The sequence below is a fragment of the Rhipicephalus microplus genome, chromosome 1 (assembly GCF_043290135.1).
Source record: "Rhipicephalus microplus isolate Deutch F79 chromosome 1, USDA_Rmic, whole genome shotgun sequence".
Taxonomy (NCBI): Eukaryota; Metazoa; Arthropoda; class Arachnida; order Ixodida; family Ixodidae; genus Rhipicephalus; species Rhipicephalus microplus.
In genome coordinates, this window is record NC_134700.1 from 166,625,825 (window position 1) to 166,652,523 (window position 26,699).

The 26,699-nt window shown below is 46.8% G+C and overlaps 1 protein-coding gene across 1 annotated transcript; it reads right to left on the reverse strand.

Moving 5' to 3' along the window:
- Positions 1 to 202: 202 nt before the first annotated feature.
- On the reverse strand, positions 203 to 25,313 carry LOC119187028 (intraflagellar transport protein 81 homolog). Its single transcript, XM_075887590.1, has 14 exons — positions 25,068 to 25,313; positions 22,743 to 22,846; positions 21,896 to 22,076; positions 18,272 to 18,427; positions 17,100 to 17,210; positions 15,585 to 15,669; positions 15,066 to 15,229; positions 14,345 to 14,440; positions 13,352 to 13,492; positions 13,129 to 13,278; positions 10,094 to 10,312; positions 9,369 to 9,455; positions 3,588 to 3,754; positions 203 to 1,269 (listed from the first exon to the last, which is right to left on the reverse strand). The coding sequence occupies exons 1-14, from the start codon at positions 25,209 to 25,211 to the stop codon at positions 1,020 to 1,022; spliced, it is 2,055 nt and encodes a 684-aa protein (XP_075743705.1). The 5' UTR covers positions 25,212 to 25,313; the 3' UTR covers positions 203 to 1,019.
- Positions 25,314 to 26,699: the final 1,386 nt, after the last annotated feature.

Sequence of the window (26,699 nt, forward strand, 5' to 3'; positions counted from 1 at the left end):
ACTCCTTTTTGCTTTTAGGGCTGCCCATAAGTCAGCTGTGACGATCTTAAGCTTTCACTACATATTATACTGGGTATACATTAGAGTCTCTAAGGTGTTTGTGTATGCAGTTTTGAAGTTGAAGTCTTGGGTCCCTCTTTCTCCTAAAACTGCTACCAGCAAGAGGGGAGGAAACGTATTGCAAGAAAAGGGGAAGTCATAATAAGTTTTCATAAAACGTGTTCATAATTCTCACCTCGTCTACTTATACACGAAAATTCTACTTATTCTTCAAACATTCTATTTGCACATCTGCTGTGGGCACCATGTGGTTCATTATGGGAATGCTCTGTGATCCTTGTTTTATGATCTAAATAGCTGATCGCAATGCCCATGCTTATCGTATGAAGAGAACCAACAACTATTGTGCAGAATAGTATCCAATACAACGTAACATGTACCGCATGTCAATCGACAGTTAAGGTTAGCGTGACGGCTCTGGAGAATACAAAAGAAGGATGGAGTAAAGGGCCACCTTTCGACTGAAACTTACTCAGCTAGCGTGAACATAGAAAAACAAGGCTGAGCATACATATCCATCGGTTTCAACTCGCTCATCTTTCAACCTTGCTGCAACTTACAGTCTATGCGTGGATGTAGTCCACGAGAAAACTTTCTCATAATTTATTGTAACCTAAAAGCTGCTATATGGATATTACATGATAACTGTGGAGATGGGAGAACATACACATAATTAGAACAACATACATGTGCTTGCAGTTACAGTTCAGCTGGAAACAAGGCACCTTCAGCAGTAGCCTTGCTTTGTTCTGTTTTGTTTTTCTGAAAAACTAAACTGTACCTCATAAGTGACACCAGGTTGTACGGCAACCAACAGTCACTGCTGTTGGTCTTCTCTCGCACAATGAGGTGCGTAACATAAGGCCAGCGGACCTTCATTGTCTACATTGCACACTTTGTAAATGTTTGTGTTAACGCACACAGTATACTGTGCATTTCGCTCTGCACATTGTGGTACTTCACAGGACCAGCCAGTCCCTTGAATTGGTGTCTCCGTGTGCCGCTGTGCTTCCAGGCGGCAGTACTCCCTGTTGCCAGTGAGTTGCGGCCGTGGTCGCGGCCATTTTGGCCCTCAGCAGCGCCTGCAAGTGCGCCCACTGCTCGGTCTGTGCACGCAGTGAGGCCTGCTTCTCGCGCAGCTCCTTCTGGCGCTCCCGCAGGGCCTTGCCCCGCTTCTCCTGCTCGGCGATCTCGTGGCCCAGCTTGGCTCTGCGCGAGTGTGGCATTTGTGCGCACAGTTCAAGTTGGTGCGGTTTTAGAAAAAGACGTGAATATACACAGTGAAATCTCGTTAAATCGATCTACGCAGGAACCGAAAACCGAAAGTGTCGTTGAAATCTTATTCTACGAAGCACGGTATCGTCGCAAGAGCGAAGGTACGAACGCGATACGAAGTTGTGCTAGAAGCTCACTTCTTTAGCATGCGACAAGGCGTAACTCTTAAGGAAACGCGGCCGCTACAGCGAGCGAAGCGACGTTTGCTCTGTCTATAGCCTCAGCGCAAACTTTGAGATGAAAAAATACACAAAGATATGAGCCGTATGCCGATCTCGATAAAGATACGGTGCGCACGACAGCAGGCAACCACGCATGGCTGGTCAAATTACGCTGTTCCAGCCGAAGTCGCACAGCCCCCCCCCCCCCCCCCTCCCTTTCGCAACTCTTCATGCGCCGTATCGCACGACTGAAACGGCCGGCGTTTCCTTTCCGCTTGAGCCGCCATCGTTGGCATCCCTGCGCACTTTCACTTGCACGTAACACACTTGACGCGCAGGGTGATATTTTCAGATTTGTACTTTTATTTGGAACCTTACGCGGTGACGCCGACGGCAAGAATGCGCCTGGTGGGTCAATATCATTGTGTGAAATATAAAGAAAACCCTACATTGCGTGTGCATAGGGAGTCAGAGAAAGCAGTTTTCTCGTCAAAGTTGTTGCCCTTCCCGCGGGAGTACTGCTTTAACTGCATCAGCGCGTATAGAATTTATTTTGTCTCCCCACACTCTCTTAGAATACCCTCTCCTCAGGGGCGTGGCTGACTGGAAAGAGTAATTTCACAAGGTTGAGGTTCGATTGCTTCGCGCGTGCGATGGGCGCTATTTTGTTCGTGTTGCGTAGCCGCTAGCGTGACGTGGGTTGTTCGGCGTGTGGATCACATAAAAAAATTCTAACAGGTGGATCCAGAGCCAATTCGGAACACACAGCTGTCTCGACAGGGATGGCCCATAACTCGGAATGATGGTTGAGAAGTTGAGCAGGGGCGGCGCCAGGATGTTTTTACTGGGGGGGCAACCACGAAAAGAGTTCCTCCGGGGGGGCAAGCTAGCTCTGCTCCTACTAGGTTTTCAATATATGCTTCCGGGCACTTGGGTGGGCATAGGGGGGGCAGGCGAGAATTTTGGGGGGGCTCCAGCCCACCCTTGCCCCCCCCCCCCTGGCGCCGCCCCTGAAGTTGAGGCAGTCCCTCAAAATTCGGGAAGGGCGCAACCCCCATTCCGATAGTATAGCCACCTGTAAAGCGTGCACTGCCTCAAGCAGGCTCGTATTGCGGTGAAGCAACATTACGCACATGTTACGGCGGGTTGTTTTTACAGTGCCTATTTTACTTTCTTTTTTCGTACTTTCCAGCACTAGAAAAACTGATGGGAGCCTAGCCCAATATGCTTCACGGCAACTCTGTAATCGAACCCTGTACCTATCGCACTGAAGGAGCGCGGATGTGCTATTACTTGACTATACGGTGCAGTGAGCCCCTTTCCCCGTTTAGAGCAGTGGCAGTGAGGAGGATAGGAGTGTGTTCAATTCTTAGTGCCGTCGGGACCGGAAGGTGGGGGAGGGGTACCCTGGCCTGGCGGTCGGTGTGGGAACTCGTATCCCGATAAGTTGGCCTCTCCTTTATAGCACTGTTATTTCACTCATAGCGATTTTGCGCAATGCTTCTTCGTGGGTTGCAGAAATAAGCGTCCTGAAACCGCCACTACAACTACGATGGGAATCGTGGTACCTCGCCCTCAAACTGCTATCAGAAGTATGGCCTTCGCTTTCAACAACGGCATTCAATTGCGCCTCTAAAGGCACCATACAACACGCGCATGATGAATACACTCTACTTATAGCCACGCATACGCTACTTGAGACGCACTGCACGTTGTGGCTCTCTTCGATGAGAAACTACGCTCTGAAACAGCAAACTTTATCTAGTTATATATCTTCTTTCTGTGTGACCACTGCTGCTAATAATGTATCCATTTAATAATATATCTTCATTTAGCGAGAGGTGGCCGATTAAATGTTATCTTATTTTCGGCCGGGAACGTATTTACGAGACGACGTCTATATAAGGTAATATTGTGCGCGTAGTTTGATGATTACGTTCTAGTCGCTGTTCATAGGGTGGAAAACGCAAATGCAGGCGTATGGGAAAGCCTGCAGGTCTGGTTCTATTGTCGATTTCTTTCTTTCTCACCGGCGTCCGTTTTAGGCGCCCTGGCGAATATGCGTTCACCTTGAATATGTGTTCACCCTACCTGAGCGAAGTCTGGCCGTCAGAGCCGGCGTCGGCTGCTGCGGGATTTCCCAGCACACCATTAGCCTTGAGGAAGTTTAGCTGCACTTCGTGTATCCGAAGGCTGTGCTGGAGGAAGTTCAGCTTGGACTCCTCGCTGTTCAGTTCACTTCGGAGGCTGGACACTTCCTGGCGCGCAAGAAAGAAATATTTCCGTCAATAAAATTACGTGTGCATAGTCTCGCAGGACGTACAACGGCGAATGCCTTGTCAACTCTAACAATGGGCTTCACCCTCCGCGTTAGTCTGTTGGTTATTGGTGCTTCACTGCTGACCCGAAGGTTGCGGGGTCGAATCTCTGTCATGGCGGCCGCATTTCGATGCAGGCGCTATTGCTGGAGGCCCGCGCGCTTAAAGAACACCAGGTAGTCGAAATTGCAGGAGCCTTCCACTATGGCGTCTCCCATAATCATATCGTGATGTTGGGCTCCAGGAATTATTATCCCCTTCTGCCATCCTCAGCAAATTGCCATGAAAGAGTGAATATGAGAAGGCTGCGTGGCTAGCAATCTTGGGGTCTACGAAATGCGTTCTCTAAATGACACATCAACATTATTAGATTTCATAGCCAATGAACTCGACAGCCAATATGCTGCCTATGTAATTGATTAGTGATACACTGCGCTTCAGTCGCACACTTGTAGTTGAGTGTGCGCCCTTATAGTCTACCCGCGGCGGTTGACTGAATAAGCTGTACAAGTAATATATGCGGGATATCCCAATAGCTAAGTTGGCTCTGACTGCAGGAAATGCATTTCTGATTACTTGTTAGAGAACTCGACTGCTGCCATATGGCTACGCTACGTAGGTGACTCCTGTAGGCGACCTCTATAAATGCAGCGTCATGTTATCTTACAAATAAACGCACAACACTTTTCAGCTGTTGATATAAGCGTAGACTTGTTGCGCAGAATCAAATAGACATTATAACGCCACGCCTAAAAATCTGAGGAAAAGCATCGGAATGTTTTATTCGACGTTTCGACCCGAGTCCAGTATTGATCAGAATGAAGACTAAGCTCCGGTCGAAACGTTCAATAAACCTTTTCTTGTTGCTGCTACCGATAGTCTTTTGCTTATTTACATATATAAATGGGGATGCATGCATGTGTTTCCAGTACAGTGTACTATACCAGTAGTATTTGGGACTTGTCATTGCCTTCGTCATAATGGTATCTCTCGGCTACGAAAGCCTACGCAACTCCAGAAATCGCTCCATGGGCTGGCAACACTGGTCGAAGAAACAAAGATGGCTGCCCTTAACAATGTCAACGCCTCCTAGAAAAACTACGCCTGGAACGTTGCTCTCTTTTCAATTGGGAGCTTCCTGCCAGCACGCAATCTCGGAGGCCATGCATCCTGCCGTGAGTTGCGACCATCCACTGCGTGTGAACGCTCGCCTCCGTACCACTCAGTCTCGTGACATCAGCGCGCGCTGCTCGGAGGCAAATGTGAGAGCATTGCTGTGTTCGCAGGGAGCGGACGCCAGAGGCGTTAGCCTCCGTACCGTTGGGGGAGGGTAAAATCTGAGGGTAGGGCAGCACGTTCGCACCTCACGTTCATGACATCTGTGTGTCAACGCGGTATTTTCGTTTGGCGCTGTGCTGAAGTTTCTTGAATGTGGCGTCGGATCGCGTTGATTCGTCAAAGGTGAATGGTAGCGGATCGCCTCATTCTCATCGGCATAACAGCGGAAGTAGTGCTGCTCTGCGCGCAAACATCGGGCTTCTTCGGCGAACCGCATCAGATTTACTTCAAGCAGAAGAACCTGTCTAGCGAGCCCGAGGTTGAAGAAGGCAACTGCACATGTGTTGCGGGCCTCTCCGAAAGGTGCTAGCAATTTTTCGCTGCGTAGCTACACTGCTACAGGCAAGGCCGATTTTTGAGGTAACTACGTTGCGACTCTTGCTGCAGAATTCATGTATCCCATTGAGTTCTGTTGTCCATTCAAAAACTAAATGCGCATGCCGTTCACCTAATTACAGACCAGAACTACGCCTGGGCCAGTGCATCTTGAGATAAGGCAAATCGTAGCTTCTATTGTAATAGGAGTGCTCCTTCCTTTTTGTTCGCGAAACATGTTACGAAGTTTCTACGAATAAGGTCGTGTGCTTCCGAAAACTCGCGTGTTTGTGTTGACAGTAGTTGGTAGCCGAATCATAATGTCACGACGTCAAAACAGAGGTCTTGCCGCAGTGATTGAGACACCAGAAGCAGGTCAGTATTTTAATAGAATGCGCAAGCGAGTTCTTCTTTTTCGTCCATATCATATATATAATCTTTCATGGCACATGCACAACTGCCATCGTCTTTCTTGAGCAAGCACGTGACATTTGCCTCCCTCCGAAAGAGGCGTCGTCCCGATGCGCAACTTAGGTGCTCTACCAGGCGTATGAAGTGTTCGTACCAAAACGGTAACCGGGAGCTAATTAACTCGATAAATACGGTTTCATACGCACGACGTGCACGACTTTGGGTAAATGCTTTTGGCGCTTAGAACTAGTCAGTGTCGGGAACCACTTCGTAGTTCACGTCGTTCAAGCGTCGCGTGATGCTGTATGGGCCAAAGTACCGTCCTAGCAGTTTTTCAGACAGTTAACGTCGACGTATCGGAATCCAGGCCCAGACCTTGTTGCCGTTGTTCATCTTGATGCTGCTGATGACAGATGCGCACGCGTTCGAGCTGTCTGGCTTCCTCGGCGCGCTGAGTGAATTCTTCGGCGTCTACATGGATGTCGTCACACTCATGTGGCATCATGGCGTCCAACGCTGCCGTGACTTCGCGACCATAGATCAGACTGAACGGTGTCATTCCAGTGGTTTTTTGTCGAGTGGTATTATAAGCAAAGTTCACGTATACGGCAATGTCTAATCCCAGTTTTTATGTTCCGTGTCAACGTACATGCTGATCATGTCTGTGAGGGTCCTATTGAGGCGCTCCGTCATTCCGTTCATCTGCGGATGGTATGCAGTTGTTCTCATAGCTGTACCGCTGAGTCTGAGAACCGACTCCAAAAGCTCTGCGGTGAAGGCAGGTCCTCTGTCTGTGATCACTGCTGTCGGAGCGCCATGCCGAAGGACGATGCTTTCTATGAAGAACTGAGCGGCTTCTGCTGCTGTTCCGCGCTGCATAGCCTTAGTCTCCGCATAACGGGAGAGGTAATCGGTGGCCGCAATAATCTATCTGTTCCCTGTTGTGGAAGTTGGAAAGGGATCCAGGAAATCAATTACTATCTGGGTGAACGGCTTTTCTTCTGCTTCGACTGGATGTAAAAGACCGGCTTGTTTGCAGGGAGGCGCTTTGCGTCTTTGGCAGTCGGTGCAAGTTCGCACGTGATGGTTAACAGCAGCACGTAACTTTGGCCAGTAGTACTTGCGTCGTAGTCGGCACAATGTTCGTGTGTAGCCTAGATGACCAGAAGTTGCTTTATCATGGCACGCTTCCACAATTTCTTTTTGAAGAGAGGCTGGCACGACGAGCAAGTGTGGGTTACCGGTTGGCGAGAAGCTTTTCTTATAGATAACACCATTTCGCAGGCAAAAAGATGGCAGTCCTCTAGCAAATAACCGCGGCACGTCTTTACTTCGTCCTTCTAAATATTCGATGAGTGGTAACAGCTCAGGGTCACTGCGCTGCTCTCGTGCAATAGTGGCCGTATTGACAACTCCCAAGAGAGCCGCGTCGATGTTTTCGTCATCAGGAGCGACAGTTTCCACTGGCGACCGTGAAAGACAGTCTGCGTTGGTGTGCCTCTTCCCAGATTTATAGATGATGGTCATGTCAAGCTCTTGAAGCCTTAGGCTCCAGCACGCCAAACGGCCAGATGGATCTTTAAGGTTGGTGAGCCAGCTCAAATAGTGATGATCGCTAATAACCTTGAAGGAGCGGCTGCACAAACATGGACGAAATTTAATGACCGCCCACACCACGGCGAGACACTCCTTCTCGGTAGTCGAGTAGTTCTCCTCCGTGCGAGAGAGAGTTCTGCCGGCGTGGGCTATTACTCTTTCACAGCCGTCTTGCCACTGCACCAGAACGGCACCCAGACCTACATTGCTGGCGTCAGTGTGAAGTACTGTAGGGGCGTCCTGGTCGAAGTGCGCAAGGACTGGAGGTGTTTGCAGGCGTTGTCGTAGTTGATTTGAATGTCATTTGTTCCTGTTCCTGTATATATGCACGCACATACGCACACTACGAATGCACGAACATGATATTGTCACGCGGTCATGACGTCGATGAAGGGAGCAGACTGTAGGTCGAAGATGAAATTGTTTATTTGGCTGAACCTGTAGCCGGTGAACGGAAAGTCGGATTATAGCGATACACATTGGCACTGAAGCGGCGAACAGCGCTGGCCGTTGATCAGCTCACAAGTGGTAAAGCGCGTCGGCATTTATGTATGCGCCGTCGAATATTCCAGCGTTATCACTAACAGCCATATACTTTCCGAAATAACCTGCTGATTGATATGTGGGGTTTAATGTCCCAAAACCAACATGTGATTATGAGAGACGCCGTAGTGGAGGGCTCCGGAAATATCGACCACCTGGGGCTCTTTAACGTGCACGCACTCAAATCTGAGCACACGGGCCTACAGCATTTTCGCCTCCATCGAAAACGTAGCCGCCGCAGCCGGGATTTCCAGAATAATCTGCGATGTCCGCATAGTGCGTGTAATCTTAATAAAATACTGCCGTCCTCAAAGCTTCTACAATACTGCAGGCGCGGATTTACGCTGAGAATTACTAGCAGTGTAACGGGCGATAACAAAACTTGAAGGAATGTGACAATATATATACGCCACGCACGCCACGTATGTCCATTTATGGGCGTGTATATACACATATTCGAAATAAAAGAAATGTTCGGGGTGGGGGGTGGGGGAGAAGTACAGCAGCTTAATGTGAGAGAAAGTAGTAGTGCGCCTTGCACAGAAAACAAGAATATGCGAAAAATAGTCACACACGTAACGCAACAAATTCTCTAAAGTGCTTGCTTATATAAACGAAGATATGTTTCGTGCTTAGAGAAGGCCGAATACTGATGTGATAAGAATGCGCACACGCTAAATAATCGTGTACTAATCGATAAGAATTAAGTCGTCGTGAGCGAATTGATTAGAACAAACTACCGCAGTGTCCGTCGCCTTCTTTTCATTGCGCTTCTTCTTTGCGTCGTTCTCTGTCGCGCGTCGTCTGCATCTTTCGGGAAATGATGGAGCGATCTTTCCACCGCGATGTGACGCGTTGCGGCACACTTCCATGGTATTTAGATATCGCTTTCTTTTTTTTTTGGGGGGGAAGGGGGGGTGGGGGCTTGCGTATGTGGCGTGATGAAAATAAAGGAACTAAATGCGGCCGCGTGTCAACGCGTGCAACGTGGTAACATATGCCCTTTCCAAGTTAACTCTGTTCATAGCCTCTGAGATCCCGCATCTTGAAGGCCATGCCCTGTTAATGCCATTTCCAGGCGCGGCCACCAGGTGGTGAGTGCTTAGTTGGAGTCCCGAATATTATCTAATCCCGTGGCGGCACCGATTAAAAAGCCACATCCCGCCACTATTTTTGCGTCTCTGTGCGCTTTCAGACGTCCTGTCAGGCAAATATCCGTTGCTAGCTCCTCAGGTCTTTGTCAACGAGAGCGCGCATAGCGAGTCTAATAGACACCCTTTCAGCGTCACTCATGGTTGAGCGAAAACTCCGTGGATTTTGTTTCGAAGTAATTATAGAAAAATTAACGTACCTGCTCTAAACTTGTCAGCGTGCTTTCCAAGCCTGCTGCGCATGTGTCGTAGGCTGCTTTCTTTTTCTCGTACTCCATTGTGACGTCCTGCGCAAAATATGTGAACCGAGGACGTGTAGCGTTAAAATGAAGTATACGCAGGTGGTGCTGCGATGGGCCATCATAGTTAACTACGCTTTTACTTCAAAGCGTTTTCATTTTCCATTGTTTTCATATGACCTCCTCATAAGGGTATGTCATGGGTACCATGTTCACAGCTGGAGAGTGTAGGCAAGTGCCGATACAGCTGTAAAGATTCAACTACGTCAAGGCTTGTACGATCCCCAAGTATATGATCCCGAAGTCCAGAATGGACATATCATTTGTTTCGTGTGATGTGCATCATGTGCATTTTCGATGCTGAAATCCCGAATGCGTGCAATTAATCTGTGTAAAGTGCGTCCTACTGTTTAATGCTTGACGGTTAGTAGTGTTCCAACTTCGCACAATTTGCATGTAGTGTAAAGGCACACTGACACGCTGCTAGTATAAATGTTTTCAACCGAGAGGAGGAGCACCTCCTTTTGGGGCTATAAACACGAAGGATGAAGCTCGCTGACGTCGCGACCTCCGCAGTTCATTTCTGGGAGGTCACACATATTCGCCACCGCTGTCAAGGGAACTATGTAAATGTGTGTGGTTAGCGCCTCTAGAGGACGCGCTGGTTTGGACTAAAGGAAATCTACCTGGTAGGTTTTTCTAAGCGGCCTGAGGTCCTTTATGGCCGGCGCCAGGCGCCCCTTCCTTTCGGCAATTCGCTTGTTGAGGCTGGTCACCATGGTGGACATGTCTTCCAGCGTCGCCATCTTTGTCTCGTCGAGCGCGGCCTTGTTGCCGGACAAGCTTTCCAGGGTTCCCTGTAACCGGTGGTAGCCGCGAACGCCGTGCTTTTCTTCGAGCGCCTCCTGCGAAAACACGCCCGCTGCGGTTAGCGGGGCAACTCCATGGGATTATAAAGAAGTTGCTGACGTGTACACTATCTGTTCAATACGCAGCTGACGAAGCCACCCAATGAACGACGAATGAGAAGCAGGTGCGAGCTAAACATTTCGTACGCTAAGTAATGCGCAAGTTCTTTGGGGGTCATCACACGGAAGTTTTGTTTCATGCGACACAGAACTGTCTTCGAGTAGCATAGAGTAGCAGTTCCACTCGAGTCAACGCTTGCTAAAGCTAAATAATAGTGGTGTTGAGATTTTTCTCTTTGCATCTTTTCGTAGTCGTATCTTGTCAGCGTGTGTGGTGCAGTATACGGGTAAAGCAGATAATATGTAAAAGAAAGGTGCCAGATAAGTTTATAATAGCAGTGACGTTTCATATATACACATACATACTCTGTTTCCTTGTGTTCGTGGCAGTTGCCGGCTTGCTCTCAATTTCCCTCTTTTCTCTGTGTTCTTGTGTATTCGCGTATGAAAATCAAATAAATAAGCATAAATAATCAAAAACTGCAGTTCCGTGTACGAATACACCAATGAGCGAAACTCCTGAAACAATATTGGTCACATATCTGCATGTTTCACTGCGAATGTCGCCGAAAGATGGTAGTCTTGCGTCCGGAGACAGTGAACAAAACGTTTATTTGATGTTCTGCGTGAGAAAATGGGTGAATTGTATTCTGAAGGCACTGCGTTAGAGTGCCTCGATCCGTGCAGCGAAGGCGAATGAGCGCATCGAGGCTTGTTAGACACGAGCGCTATCTGGCAGTTATCTTCGAAAACAAAGAAAGGCGTACGTGCGCGCCCGTCTCGGAGGCGATAAGGTGTACAACGCAAAGTGACGGGCAGGTGCCACCACCATGTCGTCTTAGCAAAGCGTTGGAAACACGTGCCTTTTTGAGCATAGCGTTGCATTGTCAGCGCAGCGAGATAAACACTACGGTTCTTAGAATTACTCATGTATGCCTTCTCTGGTATAAAGACACACATACAAAATACTGACGTGTTGTTATAGTGCCTTAGATATGCGCAATAATTGCTTTTAATTTGACAATCGCACAAGTATGAGCACTGAAACTTGACCAATATTGGTGGTCGCTGCGGATGGGGTTGGCCGTTTGAAATGTTGTTGGGGGCTGTTAGGGGTATTGTTACGATAGATAAGCAGACAAATGTACAGACAGACAGACCAAAATTTTTGCGTCGAAGTACCCCAAGAAATTTCTACCGTCTTTAATGGGATGCAGACGAGAATGCGCCTGATCTCGCTGCTGGCTTTCATGAAAGTGGTAGAGTGGGGAGCGGATGGGGAGAGCGTCTGCTGCACTCGATGGCGGGAACGACTGAGCGAGTGAGAGTGCGGCACACGTGGCGCAGCAAAACAACAGGAGCGCGCTCCTGTTGTTTTGCTCGGCGCGCTTGCCCGTCGCACCGAGCTTTGATGGCGACAACGAAGTGTGGGCCTAAGGAGCTTCGCTTCCAATAAATATCCTCACCGTAGCTTTATTGTAGGGCTAAACGACACTGGTGTAAAACTGCATGCACGCACATACATACATACACACACGCGCGCACACGGGAAAGTGGAATTTTGACACGAAGACGCAAACTTTGTCTAGTATCTAGAAATGTTTGCACGAACTCGATTGAACAAATAGTTAAACATTCTGTCGCATTTCTCCCGCTGCGAAAGAATTCAGCGAAGAACAGCCATTGTCACCCTCAGGATCAAAACCAACGCACGCACCAAACGGTGGTGGTTATTAGAAGCTGGAAAAAAAAATTGCTCTGAACGGAGACTCAAGTACCTGCGAGTCTTGCCGGTTCAGTGGCATGAAAAAAGAAATCTTAGTTTTGTTTAACAGATCAGAACTGTCAAAACATGTGCTCAATTGCGCTCGTTGTGAGAAGTTCTACAAAGCCGTGTGATTGGGAGAACCAAGAAATTTCGAATCTTTCTAGTTCGGTGGCATGGAACAAAGCTCAAGGTTTGGTGTCCCGTCAGGAAGAATTTCGCCGCCCAAGAAACTGTCATCACAGTTCATTATACTACACAATCGTCTATACGGCTTGACGATGTGCTCTCTCTCTCTCTCTCTCTCTCTCTCTCTCTCTCTCTCTATATATATATATATATATATATATATATATATATATATATATATATATATATATATATATATATATATATATAAGGGAAAGAAGTGTATATCTAAGGGCTCGTTTTTCCGTGTTTTAATACAATATTAATGAGATCTAACAGACAGTAATGCCAAAGAATGTAAATAAGAAGAAAAGTGGATGAAAGAATAACCAATATATATATATATATATATATATATATATATATATATATATATATATATATATATATATATATATATATATATATATATATATATATATATATATATATATATATATATATATATATATATATATATATATATATATATATATATATATATATGACGCATTTTCAGATGATTGAATGATATCAAAGCTGGCAAGGGAATATTTTTGCCCACTAAAACAATACAACAGCAAAAAAAATCTGGCGTGTTTTCAATCGTTATCAGAACTCGAACTTGGGCGCGAACTCATGCGAGACGCGTGATATGTCTTTACGGCAGTGACAGAGCTTCCAGGGCCAATCTGAAATGAAGCCACGGTATAGGGAGTGAGTTTCCTTAACTTAGTCTATCAAATCATAAACCTTGCGAGCTGTCAAACGAGATGCACTCAATTTGCGTCATGGTGTCGCGCAAGTTTCGCGCACTCACCAGACTCCGCCTGAGGTCGCGCTCCTTGTGCGTGAGTATCTCCTGCGTCCTGGCCAGCACACCGGTCTCGGCCCTCAGCTCGGCCAGCTCCTGGCGTTGTTGCTTGTACTGGCTGCTCTTGCCGCGCAGAGCGTTCACATACTTCTTAAACTGCAGCGTGGTGAGCAGATGTGCATGTTCATGCATGGGCACCGAGAGCTTCGCGGCTGGCGTCAGCGCATACCTCGTCTCCTTTGAGAACCTGCTCGCCGCCGGCGACCAGAGACTGTTTCTCTTGCAGCTGAGCCTCGAGCTGGGAGACTTGCAGGCGCAGCTCGTTGAGCGTCTCGGCGGCCGCTTCCTTCTTGCGTGCGATTACTGCCGCCTGCGGAGTGAACGAGGCCATGCATCAAACACCCAGGCACAAGGCCGTTATGTTCACGTTGCCAACCGCTTCTTCGTTGGCTGAATCATACAGCCTCACTTTGGCAGAAGGCCATCTAGGATTTCAGTTTAACACTAAGTCCATGGGGCAGGGGAAGATCACGACCCTCACTTACACCTGTGTGTGTATTTAGGCGAAAGCCTTAGGCGCCGGATCGAACTGGAAATTCGATTGTCGGCGGCGACCGTCCCACGGCGTCGGGGAAGAGTAATGCAAAATATTATCATGTGATAACGACACCATATGACGTCATCATGACGGCACAGATAGGGGAATTTGTGGCGTCATCATGAGGTCACAAATTCTGGCATGACGTAACGCCACACGATGCCGTTGTAGCGCCATCTTTTGGGGGGCAAACAAAACCAGAGAGCGCGCGTTCTCAAGAGAAGAAAATGAAGACGGTGCTTGGCAGTGGGGCACGTGAAGGCAACGCTTGCGTTCCATGCTCCCTTATACTACAGTGTTTAGAAATATACTGGTACTTATACGTCTACTGAGAACGAAAAAGGAGATTGCTTTCACGCTTGAGTTGTATTTGGTGAATGCGCAAGGGAATGAATGGTCTGCGTCTGTGAACTAGCTGAGCTGCACTGTTCACAGAAAGTTGTTACTTTCTTATTTTCGAGAATTGCTTCGAATATGCTTTAATTTTGTGCACTTGCAACGAGCGATTCTTTCTCGATTTTCGTGATACATGAATGCTGCCACCGCCATTCCGTAATAATGCAACTGTGCTTGAAGCAAAATGGCGGACTTCACGCCAAATAACGTATCTATGTACACACATACCTGTTGCCTAAACAGCGTCAGCTTGTCATCAGCTTGTTCTTGACTTCGCATCTTCTGCTCATAAAGAGCGTTAATCTCCTGGTTTTCGGTCTGTACCTGTGTCAAAAGAACGGCAAACGATTATACAACTGATATTCAGGGCGGGTTTACATACTAGTTGCATAATATACAGGGCACTCTAGCTTCGGACTCAAATTAAAAAATGCGATAATCGAGGCTATTGTAAAATCTTATGTTAAACAATATCGCCCACACATCAGTGTCAACAGAAATAAATTCATCATCCGCTCAATGTTCTTGCGCTGTCAGAGCCAATTAATTTATATCCAACGACCTTTACGTGCAAAAGGTTATATCCGATTCGGTTTGGACACATTTCAAATGACTGAAAATGCAAACGTGCCGGCCAGAAGCCATCGTCTAAAAATGTTGCTTGCCCCGCCACCGGCTATTGTACTCGGCTACTGACCCGCAGGTCACGGATCGAATCCCGGCTGCGGCGGCGCATTTTTGATCGAGACGAAAATGCTGCAGGCCCGTGTGCTCAGATTTGGTTGCACGTTAAAGAACCCCAGGTGGTCGAAATTCCTGGAACCCTGCACTACGGCGTCTTCTAATCATATGCTGGTTTTGGGACGTTAAAACCCACGAATCAGTCAAATAAAAATATTGCTTGCACATGGAGATCGTCCTATACTGCCATCGATGCGTGGTCACATACCTTTGCCTTTAGTCTGTTGATTTCGTTTTGTCCCATCGCTGGTTCAGCGGACACCTTCTGCAGGTCTTTAATGGCGTTCTGACAAACAGTGATTTCCTTGGGCAGCTTGTCTCGCACCAGGTAGCCATTGGCTCGGACCTCTTCCTCCAGCTTTTTCATCAGGCCTTCAAACACATTGAAGCATGCCTCGAAAACTTACGAGGTTTTTGGTCTTGCACCGAATTTCGTTAGTGTTCTCAAAATACCAAGCCCCAAAATATCCGCGCTTATTGTTTTACTATTTTTACCCTCACTACTTTTGAAGTACTGTCATAATATTAATTTTATTATGCGTCATGCTCTTGTGCATGCTGGCAACTTTTATTTCTCCACTTACACAGTTTTACCACGATAGAGGCGCGTTATAGTTGTTCTGTGTAAGAAAGATTCTCGTGAATTCAACATCAACCTTTAAAATGCAAGTACAATCATTGTAAAGAATAATCACGATTTTACAAGCTTAAAGGTGGAGACGCATACCTTCTGGTGTTGCACCGGTTCCCGAATGTTGCAGGTCTCTTAGCTGCTGCGTTAGCCTGTGGATCTTTTGCTCGCAGTGGTTCAACTGCAGTTTAATAGAAAAATGCATCGATGTGAGTGCCAAATGTGCGCGCATTCATTCGACAATGATTTTCTCGACCTATTCCCCCCCCCCCCCCCCCGTCCCTACTAATTATAAAAAGTGCACCAACGTGGGAGAGACCATTTCAGCTATCAATAGTTTGTATATCGTGCAGCTAAATGGCAAGGCCCAATTATGAATGATGCGCTCTGGTCTGAGCTCATGCACGTGCCTAAATACTCTTGCACTTGCTCGCTTTGATTGCTTGGTGGATATGCTTATTGGTTTGCAACAAATATAGGAATTCGGAGTTGTTCATGACCAGCTGCGTCCAGTGCAGATAAGCTGCGATCAAGAATATAAAAGTAGGGACAATACATGGACGCCCTGTCTTATTTTTTCATCATCAACACGCTATACGTACGTTTACTATTTGAACTTCGCTCACAAAATACTTAGTTGGGGTGGAGCAGTTTGGTAGTGACCTCAAAAATACATGTAAAATTAAAATACCATTGCCGATAACATATTCAACAACCTCTCACGCAATCTATTTGTCTTTTCATAAATTTGTCACCTCAAAACCGAGACTCTACATTAATATGAATTTACGCTATTTGTCTCTTCGTAAATTTGTCACATCAAAACCGAGACTGTACAATGATAGGAATCTGCGCTTCGGCAGTTGAGCAATATTTAGTCGTACAAATCGCAACCGTTCTTTCTTGCACAGTTTATAAAGGGCCAAAATGTGCAATATATTTATTAAACTGCGAAGGCGTTGCCACTATTAGCGACGGGGTTCGAATTCGGAAACGAAGTGCACCCTTATTATCGCTACGAACAGGCCGTGCATATATTTCTTCGTCAGTATACAGATGCAGAGAGTGCTTTTGAAGAATACCCGCTGCGGTGGCTTAGCGGTCATGTTGTTTCGCTGCAACTCACGAGGGGGCAGGTTAGCTTCAGGCCTAGGGGCCGTATTTATAGATAGAGGCCAATAGATTTGTTACAATATGGCTTCTGGACAAGGTAGCATATGCAGTTACTCCAGAGGCTAAGTGCGAGAACGATTGTGTGCCTAAAGATTCGGGTGCACCCAGGGAGACCAAATTAATTAAGTCTTGTATTTTGGCATTACGGCGTGCTTCATAATCATACCGTGGTGTTGTCGTGGTCGTGTCGTAGCGGTACTTCGCAAATCAAGCACAGTGTTCGTACCGACCCCAAGTACTGTCACTCACATACTACTTACTTCCAGGGAACCCGCGTGCTATCGCATTCAGCCTAATTACGGCGCCTTCAACCCAACCGCCACGTCTGTAGATTCTACAAGTTTTACTGAAGCTCTGCAGCCTACTGAACTTGTGCTCTGCGAATATTTTGCAGGTTCGCGTGATGCAAGTTCATGCGTGGAAGGCTTCAAAACTCACCGTGTCCCTCAGGCTGTTCCTTTGCTGGGCTAGCGTCTCTGCTCTGTCCTGTTCCTCGCGGAGGTTCTTGGCCAACTGGAGCAGGGTATCCTTGTTGCGCTGAGTTTCGACCTGCGGTGTATCGGCGCATGCGTTTGACGCCATTAGTCTCGTTTTTGTTTTCTCTTCATTTTATTCACTTTCATTGATCGACACTTTTCTACCCCTGTCGGGATAAGCGTATACATATGGGTCAGCATACTGCATCCTCGCAGCTTCCAGTCTAGCTTCTTTGGCATGAGTTTCGAAGAAAATTTTTTTCAACGTCGTTCTTCTATGCCATGAAGTGTGCAAAAGCTCGCATTACTTTGTGCGAACGTTGTATGCATCGTCTTTAATTAGTGAATGGGATATACGTGTGCTTTTAGGGGGACAAATGCTTCGGGCTTGGTGAAAAAAAAAACACATTTTAAGTGCATTGATAACTGCTGTGAACAATGCAGCCAAATTTAACTCTAGTGCGCGGCAAGACACGTTTACAAACAGAGCTAGAAGTTGCCAATTTCGCAAGTGCCCTCTATTTGATCCCGTCTTGCACTCACTTCGGTGGGCCGGGTGCCAGCTGTATGTCGTCAAACAGCAGAGTATGTCTAACAGCAAGCCACTATTGCACTGGACAGGATCACTAATGTATGGCCCAAGCGAATAAGAAATCCTTGTAATAGCAATACACAATTCAGTGACGTTTTCACGTTTTTTCAGCCATTTAGATACAACCTAAGTGTATATTCCTTGTTAGTGGAGCTCATAGCGCGTCAAAAGTAGTCAAAAGAACCCAAGAACCCCCCCCCCCCCCCCATTCCCGCCTTTATTTCGTCTACATATGACTCTTAACAAACGTCCTGAGAAGGTGATTTAGTTGGTGTATTTGCTTCGTGATTCGAAACACTGCGCTTAGGTCCCAGTCTGGCACGCTGCCGTATGGGCCACAGGTGTTTCAATAATTGCTAACACCCGTACCTCCTACAGGGCTTTTTAGGTAAAATATTACGGCTTTGCGCAAATCAAAAGGTCATTCGGGGAAGGAAAGCATTGTTTCACCCTCACTTTACAAACTTTAGTCAGGCAAAAGGGTGTCCTGCTTCCTTGAAACTCTTTTAAGGATACAGAGTGGTTTACAGTGAAGTGCTTACCTTTCGTCGAAGCTTCGCAATCTTCTTGGTCAGCTGCTCACGTTCCTGCTCCATCTGGGAGATGTCCTTGCGCAGTTCCTGAGTGTTCAGACCGCTGGCCTTGAGCGCTTCACCCAACTTGTGCGCCTCCTTGAACTGCTCCATGGCCGCCTCGTACTGCGTGGATCCACGTTTTAGGGGCGAAGCTCCTTAAGGCATAGGCTGAGCGCCCCGTCGTAATTTTATGAAGCCACTTCTCGTTAGTTCTTGAACCGGCCATAGAGGGTGGGACTTGTACATATAACAAAATGCAATCACGCTGAAAAATGACAATGTTACGATACTAGAGGACGTTACTTGTAGATAAATAATAAAAATAACAGCAAATCTATGGAGTGAACGATGATGAGTGGGGCGAAGCGTCCGTCAGGCCGCCCGCGCTTCCGCCCGTTCGTTCGTTCTTGCTTCCGTTCATCCGTTCATCCATCCATGCGTCCATCCGTCCATCCGCGCGTCCGTTCATTCGAGCGTCCATCCGTCCTCTCGTGCGTCCACCCGTGCGTCCATTTGTGCGCCCGTCTACCGTCCGTTCATGCGTCCGTCCCTGCGTTCGTTTATGCATCCGTCTGTCCGTCCCTGCGTTCCTCCATGCGTCCACCTGTCCGTCCACCTGTCCGTCCGTCCATTCGTTTGTCCATCCGTCCGTCCGTCCGTGCGTTCATCCGTCCCTGCGTTCGTCCATGCGTTCATCCGTCCGTCCGCCTGTGCGTCCGTCTGTGCATCTGCCCGTGCATCCGTTCATGCGTTCGTCCCTGCTTCAGTACGTACGTCCATCCGTGTGTACCTCCCTGCATTCGTCTATGCGTCCCTCCATGCATTCGCCCGGGCGTCTGTCCATGCATCCGTCCTTCCGTCTGTCGATCCGTCCGGCTATCCATCCACTTCGCCAAACTCGTCATCATTCACTGCGTAGATACGCTGTGATTTTTTTCTGTTTTTACTGATCATGACTCTATCTAAAAGTGCCCTTACACCAACTCGCGTGAAAATAATAAGCCGAAATTTGATTTTCTGACCAGATGATAGAGTTTTGTGCCTCTCAACCGTGCTGCATCTCGATTCTCCGGGATGGAGAAGCGCGTATCTTTGCGCGTGACGTTTTGTGATTTTCCTCTTTTTTTCTTTCTTTTTAGCGTGGTATACAGAGTAAAACCGCCATTCCTACATGCCTTTCCTTTCGGAAAGTAAAACTCAGGGGCAGCCGCCGCGGCATTTCTCGCAGTCAGGCTAAAGAGTGTTTCGTGTCTTTCAGAGTTTAAAGAAAAAAACATCTCAACGCCACACATCACATTCAAGGAATGAGCGTTCCGCTTGTGTACTTCAGGCGACTTGCTGTTTTTCCTGACGAGGTTGTGATGTGACGATCCTTTTTACTGTTCTATATTGACACATTAAGAGGTTTTCGCCATTGGCCTCACCATCATGCTTCTCATTGAGTTCAAATTTCTAACATCACCTTCCTCATCGTGTGTTCTGCCCGAGAGCAAAAGCTCGTGAGCGCTGGCGACTAACGCGGCTGAAGCGGAGATTAGACGAGCCAGACGTCTCCGTCACTGGGATGGCGCATACTATACCATCACCCTCAGTGCGAGGCCTGTTGTTGATTACTTATGAAGTGGAAAGGAAACACCACCCAGCCCATCTTTCGTAAGGAGCATGAAAGGACGCCGGGGTGGCTTAGCTCAAAGGCTGCGTCGCTCGGAGGTCGCGGTTCCCGGCGCGCGCGCTATTTCGACAGGCATAAAGAGAGGGCTATTGAAATTGTTGTTTTAGAAAAGCTTACTTATTTCGTGTGTAGAGAACTGACAGCACAAAAACCGCTTCGCTCTCTGGAGCGGCCTAATTGCGCGTTATCTTGGGTTACGTTATATCTGATTTGAAATAGTGAGCTTATTTAGCTTGATTCACGTCGTATATGAGGTCACAATTTGTTGTTATTGCATTCATTGCTACGCCCTTAAGCGAAACCGTGATTTTGTTAGAGCTCGTCACGGGAACTTCCGACCGGACGTAACGCAGCGGCTGCGCATCTCCTGCGCTCCCGGCAAGCTGCAGTTTCGATATCGTTCAAATCGGGGCCTTGAATTTCGATGATTGGTTTCTCAAGTTACTTATTTTTTTATCTCTAAAGAAAAGTTGGTATTCCACAAATCCTCAGGACTAGCAATAAAGTTTCGCATCCATCCATTCATTCCATTAATTGTCCCGTCCAACGACTTTTCCACATGAACAACTGCTTTTAAGCTAATGAAATAGTAACATAACGAATTTTTGTTAATTGATAAATTCGTTGCAGCTGCAGGGGCTTCAAGACGTTTCAGTTTCAACTTAGGGTTCATGCGCGAAGACATATGCCCGACTGTTATGTCACATTTATAAAAACAAATCTTTATTGTTAATAAAAATAAATTCAGCTAGTTTCATGGTGAAACTAGCTGAATGATCGTCAGACAATGAAGCTGCAGGGATGGTGATGATGACGTTTGATACAAAAAGTCGTCAACATCATTTCGTTTTATTGATTTATTTATACACTCCCCCTTCTTGCCGCGTCACACCTCCTCCTCCTCCTCTTCTTCCTCCTCCTCCTCCTACTACTACTATGACGACTAATAATAATAATAATAATAATAATAATAATAATAATAATAATAATAATAATAATAATAATAATAATAATAATAATAATACGATGACAATGGTACAGGGTAGACACAGTGTCACGCAAGCAGTTATAGTCGCGATCAGGTCCAATTAGCCCGATTAGCCTCGTTCTAGATGACATGCTGCTACACGGACACTCTTCATTGCGATCGTGCCTGATCTGATCCGCGCATAGTAATCTGGCTCCCAGATCGTGATAGGACTAAAGTCTGCGCCAAACTCGATCCGGATTAGTTTGTAGCGGGTAGCAGCGATGATTTCCGATTGCGATCAAGAAATACGATTCGCATCATCTCTGATCGGGATTAAAAGTGCCCGCGTGACAATCTCGCTTTTGGTGCGGTGCACTCCCCGAATGGTTCTTATCGTAGGGAAGATGGAACAATATAACACCTTCGGACCTCTTGTCGAAGGTTTTCCGCATTAAGAAAGCGTTCTATAGACATACCGTTACGCACCGTCGGATTATATTTAAAACCTCCAAATTTACTATCTCTTGGTGCACTCACCCTCAAGCGCAGCGAGGTGAAAGTGCGAGGGCATTCAAGATTGCATAGCAAAGTCATTGAGATTTACACAATAACTGTGGATCCAAAACATCACATTTGACCAAACCAAGTTTATTTTCTTTTATATTTTAGACTAATTCTTATTCACTATAAAAATCAGTTCGACCATCTTTTTTTTATTTTAAAAATAAGTTCTGGTCCGAAATCTTCTTTTTAAACAAAAGCACAAAATGTTCTTTCTTACATATTTTAAATGTTTTAGCTTAGCTATCCACTTCTTTTTCAATCCCCCAGTATAGGTGTGAGCCAGAATTTTAGGATCAACAGCTTCGTTGTAAAAAGACCCGTAGATTTAAAGCGTAATGGTAGACTCGGATGCTTAGCCGACTCGCTACGCTTTGGTGGCGTATACCTGCGCGTAGAGTGCCTGCAGGTCCACGTCCCCGCCCAGTTCGAGCGGCAGCTCGACCCTGACCAGGAATCGTCCCAGGTAGGCTCTCTTCCGTAGCTCGGGCAGTCCGTGCAACAACCACTCGAGCAGAGGGAGCACTGCCTCCTTGGCGCCGGACACCAGGCCCTGGCGGAACGAACCACTGCGGAACAAGTGTCCGAGTTGCGTGCGTCACCGGCTGCTCATGTTACCCAGTTCTAAAGCGCCAGCCTCAGATTTTTCATCAAACGGGAAGAAATCTGACCGTCGGTAGGCGACCGTCCCTCAGCGTCGGAAACGAGTGATGACGCAAAATATCGTAATCACGTGATTACGTCAGAGAGCGCGAAATATTGTGTCGCCATGACGTCATGCCAGAATTTGTGATTCTGAATCTGGCAAGCTTATTATGCATGATACAACGCGTATATCTGTTTCTTTGGTCCGCAAGGCATGCCGATGAGTGTTCTATAAAAGCTGCCTTTTATTGGTCGGCTGCGTATTTAATGGCGTATGTTTGCCATCGCTATACGAACGACGTTGCATGTTTATACTAAATACGCTTTCATTTTCGCGAATGCGTAACGTATTAAAATTCAACTGGTATGTATTCTCTCTTTTTTGCTTTTTTTTTACGTACTGTACTCATCTGTAAGAACAGACTCAAGATTAAAGAGAGAGAGAAAAAGTGTCCGGACCCCCCCTTTCTCCTCGTTTCTGAAATATATTTGTGCCTACGCGCCTAAGACTTGGCACGTACTTTCATATATTTTTGACGCCATTGGCGTTCTTCCACAGCTCGCATCGTTCCGGACTACCACGTACGTACCGGCCAGCGATGTCAGGTGGAGGTCTGTACTTCAGTATCCGCAGGAAGGCCAGGCTTCTTATGGCCAATTGCTCGGGGTCCTCGCTACGCACGTCAGCTTTCATCTGCAAACCATCCAACTAGATGTCAATGATGCGCGCATGCACCGGAATAAAAATCTTGCGCGAACGCTAATAACGCAAGGCAAGGTGAAGAAAACAGGATGTGCAAGAGCGAACGTCACTTGCAAGAGACGCTCTTTCCTGCACATCTCGTTTGATTAGCCTGGCTTTGCGTTATTATCGTTTGCAAAGACGAACCGACTAGCCCGACACCGTGTTATAAAGAAAGATTACCCGTCACGATGGCCTAGTAATTATATGGTACTCGACTGCTGGGCCAAACTAAGGTCGCAGAATCGAATCCTGGTCGGGGAGGTCTCATTTTCGATGGCGGTGCAAATGCTTGAGGCCCGCGTACTCATAATTAGGTGCACGTCAAAGAACCCCAAGTGATCGAAATTCCCGAAGCCCTCCACCATAGTGTCTTTCATAATTATATCGTGGCTTTGAGACGTTAAACCTTGGCAATTATGATTAATAAGAAAATTGAAGAGCGCATTTTCATGCATTGGGATGACCCTTGCAACATTCGAAATTCACTTATGCAATAGAGATGTTCCTTTTTTTTCCTTTACGTTCATTTGAGTAAGACAGATGTAGTTTGTATGAACAAATAAGTCATGATTATTTATGATACAGCACACCTGTTCACCTGATCGTCTCCAGACAGCTGAATCACGACACCGGAAGCACTATATTATAACTTGGTATGTGTCACGCGTGAATGAGGTGTATGCACATACGTTTTAGTAAATTATTTATTGGGTATTTCCTGGACATTCATCTATCGCGTTCACCACTTTTAATATGTATTTTTGTAATACAAGTTGATCGCCATGTTACACTCACGAAATCGACACTAATTAGATTTTGTTACCCTGCCGATGTTGCAGAATTACTCGTACTTTATGCACTACTGCTCCATTTTTCTTTTTTACTGCCATTGAAGTGAACTTGGCTCCAAAATTGCAAACAACTGGAAATGACTCAGATTAAATGTGGTTTGTTTCTAGGTAGACCAAAAACGTTATGTAGAATTCCTGCAGAAAAAAAAGGTTATTTGGTTGCAGAAAAAGGACATTTTCTTATATATCACTTTACGTGGTAGATATTCCATAATGTACAGCAGTTGATACGTGGGAGTGGTGTCTTCATAAAAATAGATGTACTTTTGTGAGTTGAACTATGTAATTATCATGCTCATGCTGCTAGTGAAGTAGTTACAATACTTTTAACAAAAACTGAAAATTAAGCAGACCTTACAGGAGCACATTGCAGGCACAAAAACTTTGCCCCTTGTTTTTTTTTTTGTTGCAATAAGTAGCTAACGACCCACATAGCATGACTAGAAAGCTCGTTAGCTCGAGCGCGCAATGGTTAATTTTTCGGAGACAGTTTTATAGCGCCCAGTCGCAGTTTTGGTTTCAGATAACGCACTGCAGAGTATATATAAGATGGTGCCGAGAGTAGTTTTTCTGTAAACAAGGCTGGCCACACAAAACCACGTGCACACGAGCACCTGCAGCGTTGACAACTCTTTTTCAAGAATAATTGCTGCTATAATGCCCGCTGAGACGTTGTATATATGCGTGACCACCCAAAAAAAAAATGCACTGTCTATGTATAAGCACGTCAGCCCCTATACTATCATGCAAGTATGCTAGGACCTTCTATTTCCTTGAGTAGGTCCGCCAGCAGATTTCTGCAGGAATTCGTCGGTGTGTGATTTTTATACGTGAAATTTTGTGCTGCTTAGTTTTATTTTGTCTTCACTAATACATTGATTGATATGATTGTGATGTCATGTGACAGGCATATTTTCTTGGTTCTTTGCTATAAACGTTTAGTTGGAACTGAGAGCTTGTCCTCCTTGTCCCCTTTGTCTGCCTTTTTTTTGCGCTTCAGCTGTGCAAAGTATGGAATACCAACTATGGCCCGCTCCCACACCTTGCTGCTATAGGAGAGAGTTCTCGTGAGAATCGTGACAGCGAACACAACTCGTGACGTGGGGGGCGATCGGTTAGCACTCAAACCAAAGGTGCGTTTCGCTTGCAGTTGTGCGACACGTTTGTTTATATCTCCTAGATGATGAGAGTGTGTCCTCACAAGTATATCCCACAAGTTATCTCGCTTTCAAATGTTTGTGCGAGTACTCCATTGACTCCGCGTAGTCGCATGCAGCAAGAATGTTTACCAGACTCCGCGAGCCACGCTGTGTACAAACCTTCGGGTCCAACACGGCGAAGACGTCGTTCAACGCCTGCAGTAGCTGGTCTGGCCGAAACGCGTCGAAGCTGATGAGGTTGAGCTTCTTGTTGAAAGGCTCCTTGTTCAGTTCCTGAACGATGAACTTCAGTTGCTCACTCATGGTGGCAGCTCTCGTGCACCCGGTATACGAACGACAAGCGAGGACGGTCGATGCTCGAAGCGGCCGGCTGGCCCGCTTTCCCTTCAGCGTCCCGTAGCAGGAATTTCGACTCCCAGAGGGTGTATCTAGGAGCGACGCTTTGTTGGTTACCTTGGCGGTAACCATGGCAACGCTTAGCGGTGGCCGGGTTCAGATGGTTGGTTGCCCCGCGTCGTTAGGAGCGCTACCTCTGAGCGCCGCATGAAGGATGATGCTGATAGTGAATGAATTCATCGTAGCGCACATTGAATACCGTCTATCTTTCGGATAAGTTTTGGTGCCGCTATATTGGGCTGTTAACTTTGCCGTTTTATATCTTTGACTACTAAACGAACAGTGCTGTTGGGTTTTCACGTGCCAAAACGACAGTATAATTATGAGACACGTGCTGTAATATATAAGGGAGGGCTCCGGAAATTGGGACCATCTCGTATTTGAGCCTCCAGCATTCCTCTTGCATCAAAATGCGACGGCCGCTGCCGGGATCGCGCCCGCGACCTTCGAGTCAGTGCAGCCGAGCTCCACCCCGCGCATGGCAGCCTCCTAGGAGGGCCTGCTTGGTAATTCTGGTAGACCATATTTCATCATATTGGTAATTAGCCAAGTACCCACTTTACGCGTCCACAATGTTATACGGGAGCCACCCAGCTATATACACACTTCATTGATCCGTTTGCTGATTATTTATCCGTGAGCGCTTTGGAATGGGTGCACTTAGCGCAAAACATCAGGTGTGACACCTGGCACGATTCTATAGTATACGCTTCTGCAACGCGACATTGCGTGCGTTAACGCCGCGCCTCGCAGTACACTACGCTATGCAAGTTTTAACGCCATAGCGTTAGCTCGTTTTGCAGAATTGCTGGGGTCGGCGGCATCGGCGTGCCCGCCGCGGTGGTCTGGTGGCTAAGGTATACTCGGCTGCTGACTCGCAGGTCGCGGGATCAAATCCCGGCTGCAGCGGCTGCATTTCCGGTGGAGGCGGAAATGCTGTAGGCCCATGTGCTCAGATTTGGGTGCACGTTAAAGAACCACAGGTGGTCGAAATTTCCAGAGCCCTCTACTACGGCGTCTCTCATAATCGTATGGTGGTTTGGGAACGTTAAACCCCACATATCTATTAATCAGTGGTGTCGGCGTTATTGTTTTTGGTTGCGAGCGCAAAAGCAGCGTTGTTCGTGAGTGAAAATTTGAGGTGGACGCAATGCTTGCCCTGAATTGTCGATTCTCCATCGAGAATCGAGAATTGACGGCAGGCTATCGATTGGGATGGTATATATGTGTGTATGAGTGTGCACGTGCATGCATCTGTGCTGATGCGTGCTATCGCGTTGAACTTAAGGGTTCCCCAATTAGTCAATTAGTGGTTAAGTGGTAGAAAGCCTATCTGCCAAGCAGAAGGTCAGAGTTGGATTTTGGCTTGGAGCCATGTTTTTTGTTTTGTTCATT